Here is a 17,275-nt window from a genome sequence, read left to right on the forward strand (position 1 = left end):
ATTAATCTCTAAATTCATGATTTATCGACCACGTCGTTCGTATATACCCTCCTTAGCTTGACATCATGGACACAAGACTCATCTGTATTTCTCAAGTTTAACGTACGACGTGAACAACAGAAAGGTTTCCTTCTTAGCTGTATAATAAGCGGGATGCCTTTGATGTTCCGACCTTGAAGTTTACCTTTCTTGATCATAACATCCCCGTTTCTCAACCTACGGTGTTTACATGTCGGAGTGGATTGGAACATAGAGTGTGTTTTTTAAGATTAAGCAGCAAAATAATAATATCAGACAGTATGACGAAAACCGTTTAAAACTAATGAAACTAGAGACATAATAACCACGAAGGAAAGATTTACGCGGAGGGGATTGAAATCTTCCTCGTTGTTAATGTGAGTTTCTAGGTTATATTGAAAACGAGGCATGAAGCATTTTTTTTTACATTAAAGTGACCCTACGCTGTGAATACGTTTCTTGACGTTGCTTACAGATTTGGTAAAGCACGATTCTTTGTCTCGAGAGAGAGGTAAACACTACCTCAAATTTTTGCGTGCTCCTTTAATGCGGTAATTGATGATGAATTATGGGATGTTTCAGACACCAGCAAGATCGTGATTAAAGATTGACTTTGTCTAGCAGGATAAGGATTGGCCTGAAACGATAGTGAGTTACGAATCCCGACAATGGTCAACACTCAACACCAGACTACCGAACACGTATCAAGGCCACAGACGCTTCCGGTTATAGGAGTAATACTATATCAGCTTGCGAAGGTCTTTTTAATATAGGAGGCAAAACATCCAAACGCAAGCTCATATTGATGAATGTTTATTATCTCTAGAACAAATATAAGTTTTCACTATTACTCGTGCAATATAAAAAAAAACATTAGACCAGGCACACGGATAATAGGAATCTGTAGAAAATAATCAATATAGAACGAATAAACACATAACGCATAACACATAAGCAATAATAGATGTGTTTAGCGTACATTGACAGATCCGCTGGAAGCGGTATGTTGGTGTACTTGCCTCCATTCGATGGCGCTGATGTGACGCCGACTTTAGAGTGCCATCTCGCTGAAATACCATGCCGAAGGCATCCAGTACAGTATACCACCCGGTCAGATTTATACTGACAACCGGTAAACCAGTTGTTGCTACTTCCCTAAATGGTTAACATTCAGCTCATAACAACTACCATTTTTAGGTCTTTGGTATGTCCCGGCATGGGGACAAAACCCAATGCCTTCCTCACCAGAAGCCGAAAGTGATTTTTTCTATGGAAGGTGCTAGCAAACAAAAGGTATGTAAGGAAGAAGGGAGAAAATATAAGATCCCTAATGTTCCAATCGGTTAAACATATTTACTCTGGTCTTTTTGAGTCCTTAGTACAAAGAACAAAAGCAAACCCCCAATTCTGCAGGGGTTTCCCAAATTATAATATCCACATTTGCATCCACCTCTAACAACATGCAATTTGAGATATTTTCTGAGTTCCCGACCTGCAGGGGTAATTGATGATAAATACAGAGTATACATGTTAACCGTTGATTCAGTACTTGTGCCTATCAACTCATTCTGTCTTTGATACACACATTGTTGATCTCAGTATTTGATTTCGAGCCAACAGTTTCCATCAAAGCTAACACTTTAGTCAATATATAGAAATGGCAAAAGGAAGGCCACTGCTGTACTCAACACGAGGAAGAAGCGTAATTAGGCCAGGTTAACATTGTTGGTAGACCTTAAAGTCAATGGGAAAGATACCTACATAATCCGGACAGACTTCAAAACAAAGGCAAAGACAACAGAAATCACCAAACAGAAGCAACAGTTCCTCGGATGGGAAACATTTGCAGCATCACAAATGTTGTACCCAACCTAATGTCTCCTATCACTACATGTGGCACTCGTACGGTTGTCCCCCAACGTCAAATCGAGGAGCCCGGTCGGGTCGCACAGTGGATAGCGAACTTACCTTTCACTAAAGGCGGCCTGGGTTCGATTCCCCGATCGGTCGTGAAAATGGTATGGGGTCACCTGCGCGAACACGTAGGTTTCCCCGTGTACTCCGGTACCACCCCCCCCCCCNCCCCCCCCCCCACACACACACATTAGAGTGTTTACATAAATAATGTAAAGGTTTTTTATAATGTTCCTTTCATTGACACGTATGCTACCACAGCTGGATGACTTGTTTGGCAATATATACCCGTTCGTCGAATGTTTGACATATAGTCCAGTCAACGAAAGGTCATTCGTTGACCAGAGTGATTAATAAGTTATAAAAACTTGTTTCGTTATTGTTGTGAAATAAATAAAGTTTGTATTATTATAATCAAGAAGAGTATGTAAATTAATTATGCTGTTATATAGAGTGTACTAATAGATGTGTACATATACATATAATCATGGTAAGGTCTTAAGGTACATAATCATTTTAGGATGGCTTCTGTAAACTTTATTCAGTGTTGATTACATCTCAACCGGTAGGAACCCCAAGCTACGCGGTTGTGTATTTAACGTACGGCTCTGTAATAAATAAGGTACACATTCGTCGTTGAGCGGATAGATGAAGTTGTGTGTTTTGATTCTCGTGAATGTGTGAAGCTGATGCTTACTCATCTATCTGAATATATTTTGGTCGTTTTTTTTTTAATTCTCAAAGAGAGATAATACGATTTCTTTTACAAAAAAAAAACAAACAAAAAAAACAAATGATTATACGTGTACTTGCTCTGTAAATGCTCCGCAATTTCTGAAACTTGTTGTTGCAGGTTGTGGTTGAAGTAATTACTGAAAACATCGACCTTCGTTTCTAATTAGCTATTAAACAACTCTGTCGATTGGTATTTATGAACTGGTGATTACTGCCCACGCAGTCACAGGATCGCTCCTATGGCAAAGGTGGACGTTTGTGTAACATCTGGTATGCTGTGTTATACTACAATGCTAAGGGCAATGTTAAAACATATATTTAAAAAACTAAAATAAATGATGGATACAATGTAACATAAATTTAAATACTGTAGATAGTTCATATTCACAAATGTCTCTGGTGCGAAAAAAATGGGTATATCTGAAACAAAAAAAGTCAAACTTGTGTCATTGGATCAAGCTATTTTAAAGTTTAAAACAGTATAGAAGAATAGGATAACATCACCAGAGCATGATGACAACATCCTAAATTAAACCCAATAACAAAATACAGCAACATGAACGAAGGAGATGCCAAAACATAACGAAAACGTCATGAGCTCTTGTCCTCATAAACATAGAGAAAAAACCAAGCACTGCGGAAGGATTAGCACTTCCTGCGCCACATGTGGTACCAATCATGATGCCTAGCGCAAAATAAAAGAATATTTCATCATTATCATTATTGAAGCGTTTATGAAATTATATTGGTTCTTAATCGTACCATACATATTCGAATTCAAGGTCAACACGAAAAGATAATACCAGGGAAACGAACATGTAACAGATAACTAATCCGACAACACGTCAGCAGCTCTGGTGGAGTAGGCTTTTCCTGATGCACACGTGCTACCAATCATGACGTTTCTTGTTATATCTTGGAAACCAGCAGGTCATCAACAATGTATTAAACAGAAAATAAGTCAAGGATAGTTATAAACAATGAGATATCATGGTTGTAAATCCAGTCATGATGACAATCATAATAAGTTTTTAATGAGGATTGAAATCCGAATTTAACCAAACCAAAAAACGTGAAAATATTTATCTTTGATACGTTAAGAAAGGTTTTGATGGAAAGTTTTACTAGATGTCCCACTTAGTGAATTTATTTAAATACGTATGGATCTAGGTCATCTTGCATCACATCGTCATTTTCTATTTGATTTCATTGTATTTAAAGAGTAATTTAGATTTATCAGAAAGGCATTATGCAAAAACAGCGCATAGGAATGATTTACTTATTCTAAATGGAAAAATGAGTGTTCTCGGATGCAAATGTGTTGTGCGTGTAGGCGCGAATGAATATTCATGACATTAAGGTATAGTGTCTGCTTATGAATATTCAAAATTGTCCTTGTTCCTCGGTAACTGGACTTACTGTGTTGACATTTTAGCTTGGTTGTTTAACATTTAATCTGATGCTGATCGTATTTGGTTCAAGTATCTATCGGTCACAAAAGGGCGCACAAATGTCTATCTTTTGTCATCTATTTTAGCTGAAAACAAAACTATCATAATAGTAATCATTCATTGTTACTATTTGGGTTTCATTAGGATTTTGTTTACCCCGCAGTACTGAATCGATGTGTTCAGGACGATTGCACTTAAGATGTATTTAGTTGATTCACGGCGAACTGAAAAAGAATTGGGTCACTTCATCAGAACTGTGTCTGCTTGTGATTGAGACAGTTAAGGAACTAATTTTATAGTGTCTTTTCACAAATTATCACATCACGAACAGTCCTCTTGTGATACAGACGACATACGTATATGCGATACTCTATAATGTCATCTAACTCATTTATCACATCGGATATGTTTGCTTGTGATGGAGTCAGCCCACGACTTTCTAAATAAATATCAAATCAGAAGCAGCACCTACCTGCGATGGGGTTAAGAAATGGACTATTTTTATAGTGGTGTATAACTGAAATGTCACAAACGGGACGATGACAAGTTGTAAATCAGTCAATGTATGGGTTACGTTATTGTGTTGTAATTGAACTAGCACATCATGTTTGTATACATCATGGAAAATGTCCACTTGTGATGAAGACAACTTGGACGTTACATTCTAGTGTGACCTGACTGAAATATCAATAACATAGTGTTTAAAAATATCAGTGGTCCCAAGCAGAGTGCCCGATTCTCAAAGACCCCACATTAGTCATTTCTGACTATGACGCTACGATTATCACCTTTATGTACTTTTATCAATATTTTGACCAGACGTGTAAAGATAAAACGCTCGACAATCGTTTATCGAGCTATCACTGATAATATTGTTGTATGCATCCGTTGTAAATTGTCATATTTTTTATATAGACGTTTTGTTTTTATTTCCAGTGGCCGATCAACCAGAAGATTTACGTGGCGTACCGGCTGATGATTGCCGCGGGAATGGTGGGCTGGATAATCGCTGATGTCATGTACGAGACAGAAGTGTTTTATAGTGATCGGAGGTGGCTCTACCTCATCTACGCCACCAACTGGAGCTTCATCCTTCTGGGATTGACCGCTATTATCCAGGCGGTCTGCGTGACCTTCTACTCGTGTCGAACTGACTGGACACTGGGTATGTATGACCTTTCGTTGACTGGACTATATGTCAAACATTCGACGAACGGGTATATATTGCCAAACAAGTCATCCAGCTGTGGTAGCATACGTGTCAGTGAAAGGAACATTATAAAAAACCTTTACATTATTTATGTAAACAAGGATATAAAGCTGTTTTTATTTGATAAGTTGAAACAATTTGAGGGCTAATCGCATAAGTAAAACCTAAAATATATACTTCTTAAATTAATGCAATTGTTCCGAGGGAAGTTTCACAGACAACCAGGAAGAAAACCTTTTGGGCCAAGTAAATAACTGTCTGCGTTCAATGTGTCTCACATGTCACATGATTAGTTTGTGGCAAATGCTGCTACATGTATTAATATAAAAAAAACACAGAACCTTTGAACAAGATATTTCCCTTACTTTTTTTTCTCTTCAAACTTGAAATAGTTATGTACTTATTATTTATTTCACCATGAGGTTATGCTCTGTACCCCTATTTGTAATCAGTACACATAGGGTTTGTTTCTGGAATGGAATTGTCATGCATGATTGGGATACCCGACGGTCATATTTCTTAACAAATGATAACTTTATTTTCGTATGCCACATTTGTCCAAATAATAAAGATCCTTTCTCCTTCAATCTTCGCGCTAATGACATTAAATATTAACAAGAAACCAATAAAGACACTGGAGTTTGATGAAAACAGTATCCGTTAAAATACACTGCGAGTAATCTTTGTTCGAAATACACCGTTCAGATATTAATAATCGTATTTAAAGCAAACCGTTTGCGTGATATTTCGAGAGGGTTTATTATTAATCGTTAATCCATTGTCACTGACATTTATCCACAAATCGATTGTGTTTATTTTGTTGTGTTACTGTCAATTTAAGAGTTACAATAGCGTTGTTGACTGTGCTGATGGGTAGTTGTGCCCCGGGAAAGCTTTTACGCTGTGAACTGCATTGATGAATTTGTCCTCCTTCTTTAAAACAACCTTAAGTACATTTTGTTTATCTCGCTTGGTTGAAGGCACGAAACCTGAAGAATATTCTAATCGTGTGAGTAGGGGTGGGCGTGGGAGGCGGTGTGGTAGTGGGCGTAGATTGGGCGTGGTGTGGGCGTTGAGCAGATTAAAATTCGGGTAAATTTCTGTGTCACATGGAGGTTTACTGGAGATTTTAAAAGTGGTGAAGTGTATATATTACCGTCAAATAATTTCATTTTTGAGATTTTTCATCTCATTTATACTTCATTTTTGTTTCCTTCCAAATCACAGCGTTATTTTCTTTAGGTTAAGTATAATGTTCAACAAGGCATTATATTTGTAGGTGGTTTTCGACACAATCTTGTTAAAGGGGCTGGTCGGGGAAAAAATGTCATATTTGCTAAAACGACACACACATGTTTAAAATAACTTCTTATGAAATATACCGATTCAAAGTTTGCTGAAATTGCCCCCCTAAGAGTAAAAATTATAATTATATTAAAGAAATCCTAAATCGTCACCTGACAGTCTAAAATTCTCAATTGACCCAGATCAGTGATGTAATTTTACCGCACGCGCGTCATCAACAAGGCCAAATGTAAACATCGCGGCGATAGAAAAAGATGCGTGCAAAAGTCATTACAGGCACGAAGTATCAATACCGTTATATATATAACAACAACATATAGGTAGGAATACTACACTTGCAGCATACATAACCTTTGAAAACAATTATTTACGTATATTATTGCTGTTTTGTCCGCTAGTTGAGTCCGACATGGCACATGATGGCAAGCTATTGTTGTTATCTTCACTGCCTCACTTTCGAAACAACCACGTGACATATATATACAGATCTGCGCTAAATTTACGCGGGGCTTCCCCGAGATTTCAGTGGTCAAAACTGGACTTTGCAAGCAGAACTCGACCATCATATTGCCGTGGTATAACTTTTGGAAGGCCAGAGAACGCATTAAGACCCATTTATTTTGTATTTTTTTCCACGACCAGCCCCTTTAAAGATATCACTTTATATATTTCGAAATAAAAGAAAATCATCGTTTCAAAATTTGTATGAAATTTTAAAGGCTATATTGTAATTCGGTTCATACTAATGCCAATGCATTCAGCAAAACGAACATTGAATTCCTATTTTTATAATCTTTCTCTAATAAGAGTATCGATCTGCAAACGACTTGCAATCTTCAACTTAACAAGTACAAACCCCAATTGATTAGCTTTCCTGTTGCAATTTTATTTCTCCGCTGGGCAGCTCTTTTGACATACATGCTTCGAAAAGAAGCCTAGCGGAAATAGGAACGAGACAGGTAAGCCAGTCAAACGACTTGATGGAAAGGATGCCAGAAAGAGGATTGGCTAAGAAGACATAGTTTACTTGGCTCCTTGAAACTATAATGCAATGAGAGCGTGGAAATGAATCCCGTCTCATTTGAGGACACTGCACATGTCAAGACAAAGTTGAAGCTTGTTTTCCATTATTTTTCAAGAACGTCTGTCACTGACAGACAGCAAACAACACTTTTGCACTGGCAATGAACACAATATGATACAGTTCTGTACATCACAACACTTTTTAAAATTAGTCTGTATAAAAATTGATTTTCTGTGTGTTTTAAGCAAATACTGAAGTTAATTTCACTGTGCAGTTAGTGCTACCAACAGCAATTCCGTGGAAATGAAGAGGGAACAAATTCCAGGAACGGATGTCGTTTCCATGGTAATCGGTCAGACATGCTATTGTTAATACAATATTGGATAGAAATCTCGTGATGTTTGATTTCCTGTCAATGATAAATCAGACCAATGTGACAATGTAGTACATTAAAGATGGCCTGGTGTTATATATTTCATTCAATAACACATCACAGCTGCGCCCCCTGACGGTGAGTTTTGAGAGGCGTAAGCAAATCAGTCAAAATATAACGGAAAGTAAATTGAATATCATTATTTTTTTCTGTACCATTTCCTTCTGTAACAGCTAGGTTAAGTTAAGATTTCTGTCTCAACTGTGTGAGTTAATGTGGTGGTTTTGAAATTCCCGAGTTTCGGTAATGATAGCAATTAAAGCGAATACATTTGTATTTCGGAAAAGCAGTTATGAACTATCACCATGTTCTCGATTTTCATATGAAACGAATGCCAATTATTATGTGCGATTAGTTTATTTCGTACTGTTGCTAAAACCCACTTCAAAAGAATTCGCGAATACGAAAATGTGTCTATTAAAGTCTGAAAAACATTCAGCTAAAAAATGATTCTTTATGTTTTTTGAGAAAATTTTCATTAAGTGTTCGTAATTTCATGAAGATAGGTAACTCATAAAATTTGAATGAATACGGTTTGCTGTTTTAATATAACCTGTGTTTGTTTATTTTACGTGATTTTGCGAGTGTTTGTTGCCCCATTTCGCGTCATAATGTTTGGCATGTCCTATTGTACATTCCAAGGTATAAGAATAACATTTCAGTACTCTTTCGGTGTACTTGTATGTCACATGTACTTTCAAGTGGATTTCCCCCTTACTTTTAAGTACATACGAAATTAAATATGAATATTAAGTGTTGGTAAACCCCGGTTGTATGACTTTCAAAAAGTATGTTTTTAGAAGAAAATTATAAGAAATACTTTTATGTTAAAAAAATACGATTATTCATCGTAACTTGGGTTGTGTAAATCTACGACTAGGTTCTTTACACTGAAACTCATATTTTTCCAGAATAATAATTCGATCTTTGAATGTTGGTTGTCATGGATAATGTTAGAATAAAATTCATTTGGAATACATTTTAATCATGCAAAAATATTTTATAAGTATTGTTTGCATTTTGTCAAAATTTGATAATTTCAATAAATACACCAACAAATGCCTTCTGCAACGGTTTTTTAATAGCGTGCATAGGGTGTGAAAAATGACAATAACACATGCACAAAACCGGCGACCTTTGGTCATTGTAATACATGAATATTTTCCTTCAAAACGACATTTTTGTTTTATTAAAATGTGATGTTTTCATATGTTTGGTAAAGTGCACTGGCTATTCAGAATATTTGATAAACGTATTTAATTCGTGTCAGCAATGTTCATTTGTTAGAGGTGTTCATAGAGAGTGAGGTAATTTGTTGTAAAGACACAAGGAAAGTAATGGCGACGGTCGAGTGAATATCTGTCAGGGCGTGTACGGATATAGTAATATTAATGACACAGCATGACCCTGAACATTCCATGTCTGCATCAACACTTTAAAGTAGGTGACAAAACAAAGGTACATGTATAAGGCTTTGACGGTACATCTTAATGCTTAGTAAGGCTTTGATTGACGCGTTGTCCATCTCGTTAACGTTTGATACATAGATCTGCTTGGTTAGAAATATTTGATGTGTTAAATTTACAGATAAACCTTTCTGAAAAAAATCACCCCACAAAATGCGTACTGCCTTGAAAGTAACCTTATATTTTTTACTATATGTGTTATGAAACATAATGACCTCAACTTTGATCTGACTTTCAAAGTATTGATTGACTCGCTATTTGTATATTTGGCATGATAGATATGTACTCGGCACGAACTTTACCAATAGAAACTGTCCTACATAAAACTAACATCAAAGGGACAGCAATGATTTATCCGAGAATGTGTCACTGATACAAATGTATGTACTCATATTACTTAGCATGACAGATGACCTATACTGCTGAAAAACAACACATTTGTGTGGCTGATTAGGACATTCCTGCCGAGGGAATTACGAATTTAAGTAAACTTCAAAGCAGTAATACATATACAAAAATATTTCAAACAGATATAACAGATCATGTGAGGGGAAATATTGATAGGTTATAGTCGTGTTTCGTTTTTTCCTATCATTATCTTCGAGTTCAAACAACATTATTGATATTACCAGTGTTTGTGTATGATCAATATGAGGTAGTATTGTAAAATAAATTAACACTTATTCAGAAACCTAAGGTGGCAAAACATGTAAAAGATATCTTAGGAAATTAAATTATGTTGTCTTACGAATGTTAAAAGTATCTAATAAGGTATCATATAAACGATTGGTTATAAGATGTCTTATAAAAATTATGTTACATCTTAAATTGGAAAGTTTATTAGATGATTTGAGAATTGTCTTATTTCCTGTAATCAACAATGTGTTTCTACGAGACTTTTTCCCATAAGTTTCACTTAATTTTCCCCTTTTTTGATATACCAGATGTTGATTCATTATCTATTTGTTTTATATGATATTGTTTGTCATCATTCATATGTTTAAAACCTTTCTAAGCCAAACAATACTATCTTACGTACAAACACCAGGTAGACTCTGTCCAACGATGCAGGGACCCTTTGTGTTCCTCGTAGACTTTAATTCACTTGTATATATATATATTTGCTCAAGGATTAGTAACACTGGCGTTCTACTGTGTAGAATTTGAAATTAGATGTACATAGGACGCTTACTTTAGAATCGATTTAAACAGATTTGGCATTAATGAACTTAACCTGTCTGACGAATGTTTTAGAATCCCTATTTGGTCTTTCCTGCCGATTATATACCATGGATATTCCCGCAGTGATGTCAGACCACAAATTAGTCCATTAGCCATTCCATGGGTACCATTTTCCCTCAAAATGATAAGTACTTCTACACCTAAATGACAATTGTAGAATGGAAAGACACCGCTATATTAACGATACAGTCTCACAAGAGACGACCATCTCCTAGAGTGTATATATATGCCGCTCAACATTTGAGTGCAGGACGATTCGTTGGAAAACATTAGCTGTTTCTCGTTTTGTATGTTGAGATCTATCTCGTTTTGAGTTTAATAATAGCATTACAGTAATTAAACTTGACACTAAAGTAACAAACCCGATATATCTGATTTGCTAGATTGCAATGAGGCATTGGGTTAGATTTTTCAAGTATCCAAAAAGGAGTAAAACTGACGTACTGATTGAGCTAATGTGTCAGCCTCTACATGGTTTATCAATGTGACATACTCCTCGTTCATGCGAAATCTCGTGTGAAATCTCGTACTCGAGACTTACAGAGAAAAAGCATTCTTGTGAGAGATAAGGAAAATATCATATTCTGTAATACTGTCCCTACGAGGTGCTATTACAGCAACAAACTACATCATCAAAATATGGTTAAAAGGGCATCACTTTAATAAGGAAATTCTAAAAATTAAAATACATCATTTTTCGAAATGGTTTATTTCTTCGTTATCAGACTCTGCGTCCAACCATGCTACCCATCCCAACTTACAAGGTAGGTTTGTTCGTGTCTACATGAAATGAAGCATCATTGAAATCCCTGGGGCTACGCTCTCGTACGTTCTCTGCACCCCTGGAATATGTCATGACGAAATCAAAGGCTTTGTACGCGCTGCCTTATATATGCCACAAGTAGAATAGTCTTATATTTCCATGTACATCAAAAGAATCGCGTGCAGCACAAGGGTGAAATTGGTCTGCTTTGAAGTCGGAAACCGTTCCTCTGTAATCTTCAAATGACACATATCCTCGGCCATTAGTCAGGTTTTTATTCCTGAAATTAATCAAATAGCTGACCTCGTGTCTTAGATTTTTTCATGACATATATTCCAGGGGTGCAGAGAACGTAAATACGCGTAACCTCTGGAATATCGGGAATGGGGAAAGAGTAGACAGGTCTTAAGTAAAAATATGGCCGCTTGGGATAGGATTAGTAGGAGTACCCTGCATTCATCAAGATCTCCTACGACATCATTCACAATTAAAGGCCGAGCATTTTTCATCTACACAACATAAAATATATGTATTGAATGATTCTAGTGACACTAATATTATGAGAAAGGTAACATTTTCCCCATCAGGGACCAAATTAAAATTAGTTCACCCCGCATTAAGTATTCTAACGACGCATTGGGAAACTAGTAACTTCGATAGCTTACAGTTTTGATCCGGTAGTCACTGTGGCTTCACGTTAGACCGAATAAAGAGGCAACGACAAGAAATCTGAATGTTCCGATACTTTTACAAATAATAAAAATGAGTGAAGCAGAGTAAATATTCAATTACTCTAATCGGGTTCTGTTCCGGATTACTAGAAAGAAACTCAATCGCACACTGAATTTGTCGTCTCCAAGTTATTTGTAGACATTGTGCATTAGTAACGAGAAAGCATTTTTTTTTATTTATAATACATGTCACAGAAATAATTTCTATTCATGTCAACATTGCGCGTTAAATGCGAAAGAAATAGAATTGCAAACGAAAAATTGCTTAGATACACATTTCTTCTCAAGGTAAGATGTTACTTTTTAAAGATCAAGAAACGTTTGGAATGCAAAACCGTCGAAATTTGAAACATTGATATTTAATTTACAGGAAATTTGAAACATTGATATTTATTTACAGGAAATTTGAAACATTGATATTTATTTACAGGAAATGTGAAACATTGATATTTATGTACAGGAAATTTGAAACATTGATATTTATTTACAGGAAATGTGAAGTTAATAAATAATAAATGGATAATGTATGCGTATGTTTATACATCAGATAGTTTTGAGAAAACAAGACTTGATGTTATATTTCAGACCATCTTCTCACACAAAAGAACATTGTTCTGTTTTGTCCTAGACACTGTTTATATGTGTATTTGGTTAGGTGGATGTTTATTGTATTTCATTATGCCTCAATAATTACACAAGGCCCATTGTTTTCGTCTACTTCAGATCGCCAGACGTTTGAGAGGATGCCACGCTCGCTGAAGCTCCAATGGGGACTACAGAACCTCAGTTACAACTCGGCTGTGGTGGTGACCATTTCTTACTGGGGATTTCTCACCTTTCTTGACACGTCCAGTACGTACATACCGAAGTTATTGCCGTCAAAATTATTTTTATTTCGCATTCCTATAAAAACAAAGGAGGCAACATACTAGTACTCTTGTTTACAGTTTCGATATGTATTACAATTTTATTTAATTGTATCGTTGTAGGCTATACTAATATTTTCTCACATATAAGCAAATATAGAAATATATGATGTTACGGGTTATATCGCCTTGTTGTTTGAAGATAACTTTACCTTCCTGAAGGCCTGGTCGTATTCTCCTTGTACTCCATGTAAAACTTTTCTTAGTACATCATTTGCCCGAATGGTATTTTTTTAGTTTGAGTTTCGTTTTTTTTAATTTGATACTTCTGTATTTCTTTGTTGTTTTCTTTTAATAGATAACAACATTAAGATAATTATTACTGTATCATTATTAATCTATCCAGAAATAACCGAAATTGTGTCATATATATAGACACACAACTACCAGACAGTAAATAATAATACTGTTGTATATCGGACAACATAACAAGTTTATTTCTCTCTACAGAGATCCTGACGTCCGACATGAGTCGCCTCAAGCACACATTAAATACCACCTATGTTGTGCTTGACCTCCTAATCAGTGCCGCTCCAGTGCGCCTTCTCCACATGTTGTTCGCCATCATGCTCGGTTCCATTTACTCCCTGTTCAACGCCATATACTTCCTGAATGACGGGACCATCCTACAGGGGCGCCATTACGCGTACAATGTATTGAACTGGGAGAATCCTGCCGAGGCAATTGTTACGTGTGTGCTATGCATAGTCCAGGCGATTCTTAGCCAGTTTATTCTCTATGAAATTTACAAACTCCGATCATGGATATTCAGTAAGACTTATTTCGACATGGCGGCGAGTCGGGACGGTTCGGAAATGCAGAGTATTATGGCCGACAGTCCGAAATATATGACCCTTGACGAGAAAAGAGAAGCAGAGGAGCACGCGACACAGTGACGTCATATTCACGCGCGCTGACGTCATACATACTGTAGCCATCTAAATAAATATATATAGCTGATTCATTGTGTCTCAATTTCAAAGGAATCGTCTCTATTCAAACTTAACTATTACAAAAAATGAGCAAACTGTATCGATATTAACTATTAACTTCATACATCTATGAACTGTTCATATTGTTATATATAAAAAAAAACGTTCCAGAAAAACTGTTTTCATGATTCAAAGTCTATACAAAAACTCAAAACGAGGTTATTCTATAGTAATATATATACTAGAGTTAAAGCGGTGCTAAAATCAAGATTGTTTTCACAAAATGTTACTTATTTGCAATATTACTAAATCATTGAAAATTTCGGGAAATCCTTATCATCTTCCGTTGAGTGTAAACCATACAGTATTGTACCGAAACTGATCAAAATTATTGTAAGTTTACGGAATTAAATTACATTTTCAACGGTTTTTTAAGGAATACATTATCCATATAAAGTACATCATAAATATCTTTTGTACAACTGTATAAGTTGATAAAACTCTTAGAGAAAGTGGCGTTAACAAAACTCAATACACCACAATTGCTCCATTCATTCCAAAGGGGTATTACTCAGATAATTGATGTACCATTCCTTTTACCAGCATCATGCCTGTCAACAATATAATCATTTAATGTTCAAAACAAATGTTATGTATTCCTTTTCATTGCGTGTGACAGTGTTATAGTATTTTTGATGGAGTTGTGAAGATATATTGTCATTACTGCCTTCAATGATGCTTAATACAGCGACTAACTCCTTAATGTCAATACCTTAACTTCCGCGAATACAAAACCAGATTGTAGTCTCTAGTCACCTGCTACCACTAGCCCTCCACCACGGGGTCGCGGGTTCGAGACCTACGTGCGACAGTCACCAGGTTCTGGCTGTAGGTCGGTGGTTTTTCTACGGGAAAATAACTGATATACACTTCCTTCTCGAATTAAGATAAAATCCAGCGACAATGGAATCTTACCCAAACGTCAACATCTCTACGTCATAAGACTGGCAGTAGGTTGGATCTAAATACCCACTGCGTGTCTTAGGTCGGTTGATAAGAATATGATTGGCTTTTAGACGTCGATCTTAGCGGTATAGATATACGATTTATTTGTGGAACGTGGGAACGAATGATCGATATTATTATCACTCTCCAGCGATGATATTGACAGGCAAAGCACGACCGTTCTAATATGGATACGATTTATTAGAAAAAAGTGTGGTTTGCATAAACGGTCGATAGTATAGACAATGACAACCCAGAACGTTGTCTTTAAAAAAATTACCATCTGATAGCATTTCGGTGTATGATTAGTGTCATCTATTTCACGACGAGTCAGTTGTTCGATGTTTAATTGAGTCGACGATTTCGCTAAAAAGAACATCGATACCCGGATGTTCAAAGCGTTCCTCGCTTAACGAGTTTGAGATCTCCGATTGTGAAATGAGATTTTTGAAAAATGTCTCAAGATTTATAAACGACTTTTTATTTTTCAAATATAGCTTTATGCAGTTATGACTTTTAGTGTGAATATCGATTTAGAAATATTACTTGAAAACCTCTTTATATCAGTTATTATTTGCTGAGTTTTCCTGTAAAAATTGATCAGCCAAGTGGATCAAAGAAGAAGTATACACTTCTTTCCCTGAACAGCTGTTCCATTAAAATGTTGCCTCGAATGAGCTCTAAATATGTCTATATGCGTGTGTACGGTCTTGTGCAAAGTATTGTGAGTGGCATTGTAGTGCAGTGTCCTAGTGAAAATGCGCATGCGCCATTTACCATTTCATCAAAAATAGCACTTGAGGTTACCACACTATTTTACAAAAGAAAATGATGCCATTAAAGCACATAATCATTAATGACGAGAAAACAAAAATTGTATTGTAAGATAACAATGGTGATATTATTAAATAACATTTTAGCCTTGTGGTTGACAAATCAGCATATGTCATTGTCAAGTAAAAGTTGTAATCCTAAGAATAGAGAGTAACCGTTCTAACCAAGCAATTGACAAGATTGACTCCTTTGCACCGCGTTTGTCGAGTTAGGAAGAATATCAGGCAAGGATTTACGAGTTATCGTTCTTGGCTCGTGATTGAATAGAAGATATGTCTATCGAGTTAGCATTCTATATCGACGTTAGGCAAGTTAGTTACCAAGCTCAAATATTCAAATTCTAGCATTGGCAAGCTAGCATTCCAACAACAAGATTTACTAGTCAGGGAGCGTTTTAGGAATTAATTGAGGCGTTGTAACCCTAGCTACCCTGTATAAAGCTGGGGAGCTGGCACTGTATCGCAAAAATTGAGGTATAGCGTTCTAGCTATGACATTGTCACAACTTGTTTACTGGAAGGTTGATCATTTATCTATAAGGGAAATTCAACATTAATCTCTCAGTGTTTATACATGCTATGATAATTATATATTATTATATATTCTCAAACATATAATGTTTGACAATCATTGAATGTCTAGAGATGTATTTTTTCAGAAATATTCGAATCATATTACATTACTGTGGTGTTTTATTTTTCCCTCTCGTATTATTAAAAATTTGAATCATTATTTTGATGTTTTGTCATTTTTTCTCTCTCACGAAAGTGATATGATCCCCATGACAATAGAAACTTACAGAGTTATAATCTAGAAATGCGTAACGGGTGTTATACCAGGAAAACAAAAGATATATTATAACAACAAATGACGATAGATCAGTACAACGTTGAGCCTGATTGCTTTTTGCCCCCCCCCCCCTTCCCAGTGAGAGCAGAAACTTTGATATACCTCGGATATAAATAATTGTTTTTAATTTGTACCTGGTGTATTCATTAGAAGCTTTCAATGCTTAAAGGGGGACAACATGCTTTTCATTATCAACTATACTTCATAACAACTCATGAAAGGTTTTCCACCTCGAAAGTCCATATACAATCTTGTTGACAATATGAGCAGCTGGTGGGTTATAAGTAAGCTTAACACGTCGGCCACAAAACGAACCTCGCTGATTGGCTTGTAATCAAAGGAATACACGACAATACTGTGCCGTTACTTATTGGTCAATTTGAACTTTTTGTTTGTGTAAAACTCCATGTGTTTTAAAATCAATAAGACTGTATTGCA

General features: G+C 36.0%; 1 protein-coding gene across 1 annotated transcript in view; it reads left to right on the forward strand.

Annotated features, from left to right (window-relative positions):
* Nucleotides 1–16,713, forward strand: part of LOC110464942 (protein rolling stone-like) — a 40,062-nt gene extending 23,349 nt beyond the window's left edge. Inside the window, exons 2-4 of the mRNA XM_021520432.1 lie at nucleotides 5,055–5,283; nucleotides 13,016–13,144; nucleotides 13,669–16,713. Coding sequence (XP_021376107.1) covers nucleotides 5,055–5,283; nucleotides 13,016–13,144; nucleotides 13,669–14,114 — 804 coding nt within the window. The 3' untranslated portion in view covers nucleotides 14,115–16,713. The remainder of the gene's footprint in view (nucleotides 1–5,054; nucleotides 5,284–13,015; nucleotides 13,145–13,668) is intronic.
* Nucleotides 16,714–17,275: the final 562 nt, after the last annotated feature.

The sequence above is a fragment of the Mizuhopecten yessoensis genome, unplaced genomic scaffold (assembly GCF_002113885.1).
Source record: "Mizuhopecten yessoensis strain PY_sf001 unplaced genomic scaffold, ASM211388v2 scaffold11043, whole genome shotgun sequence".
Lineage (NCBI taxonomy): Eukaryota > Metazoa > Mollusca > Bivalvia > Pectinida > Pectinidae > Mizuhopecten > Mizuhopecten yessoensis.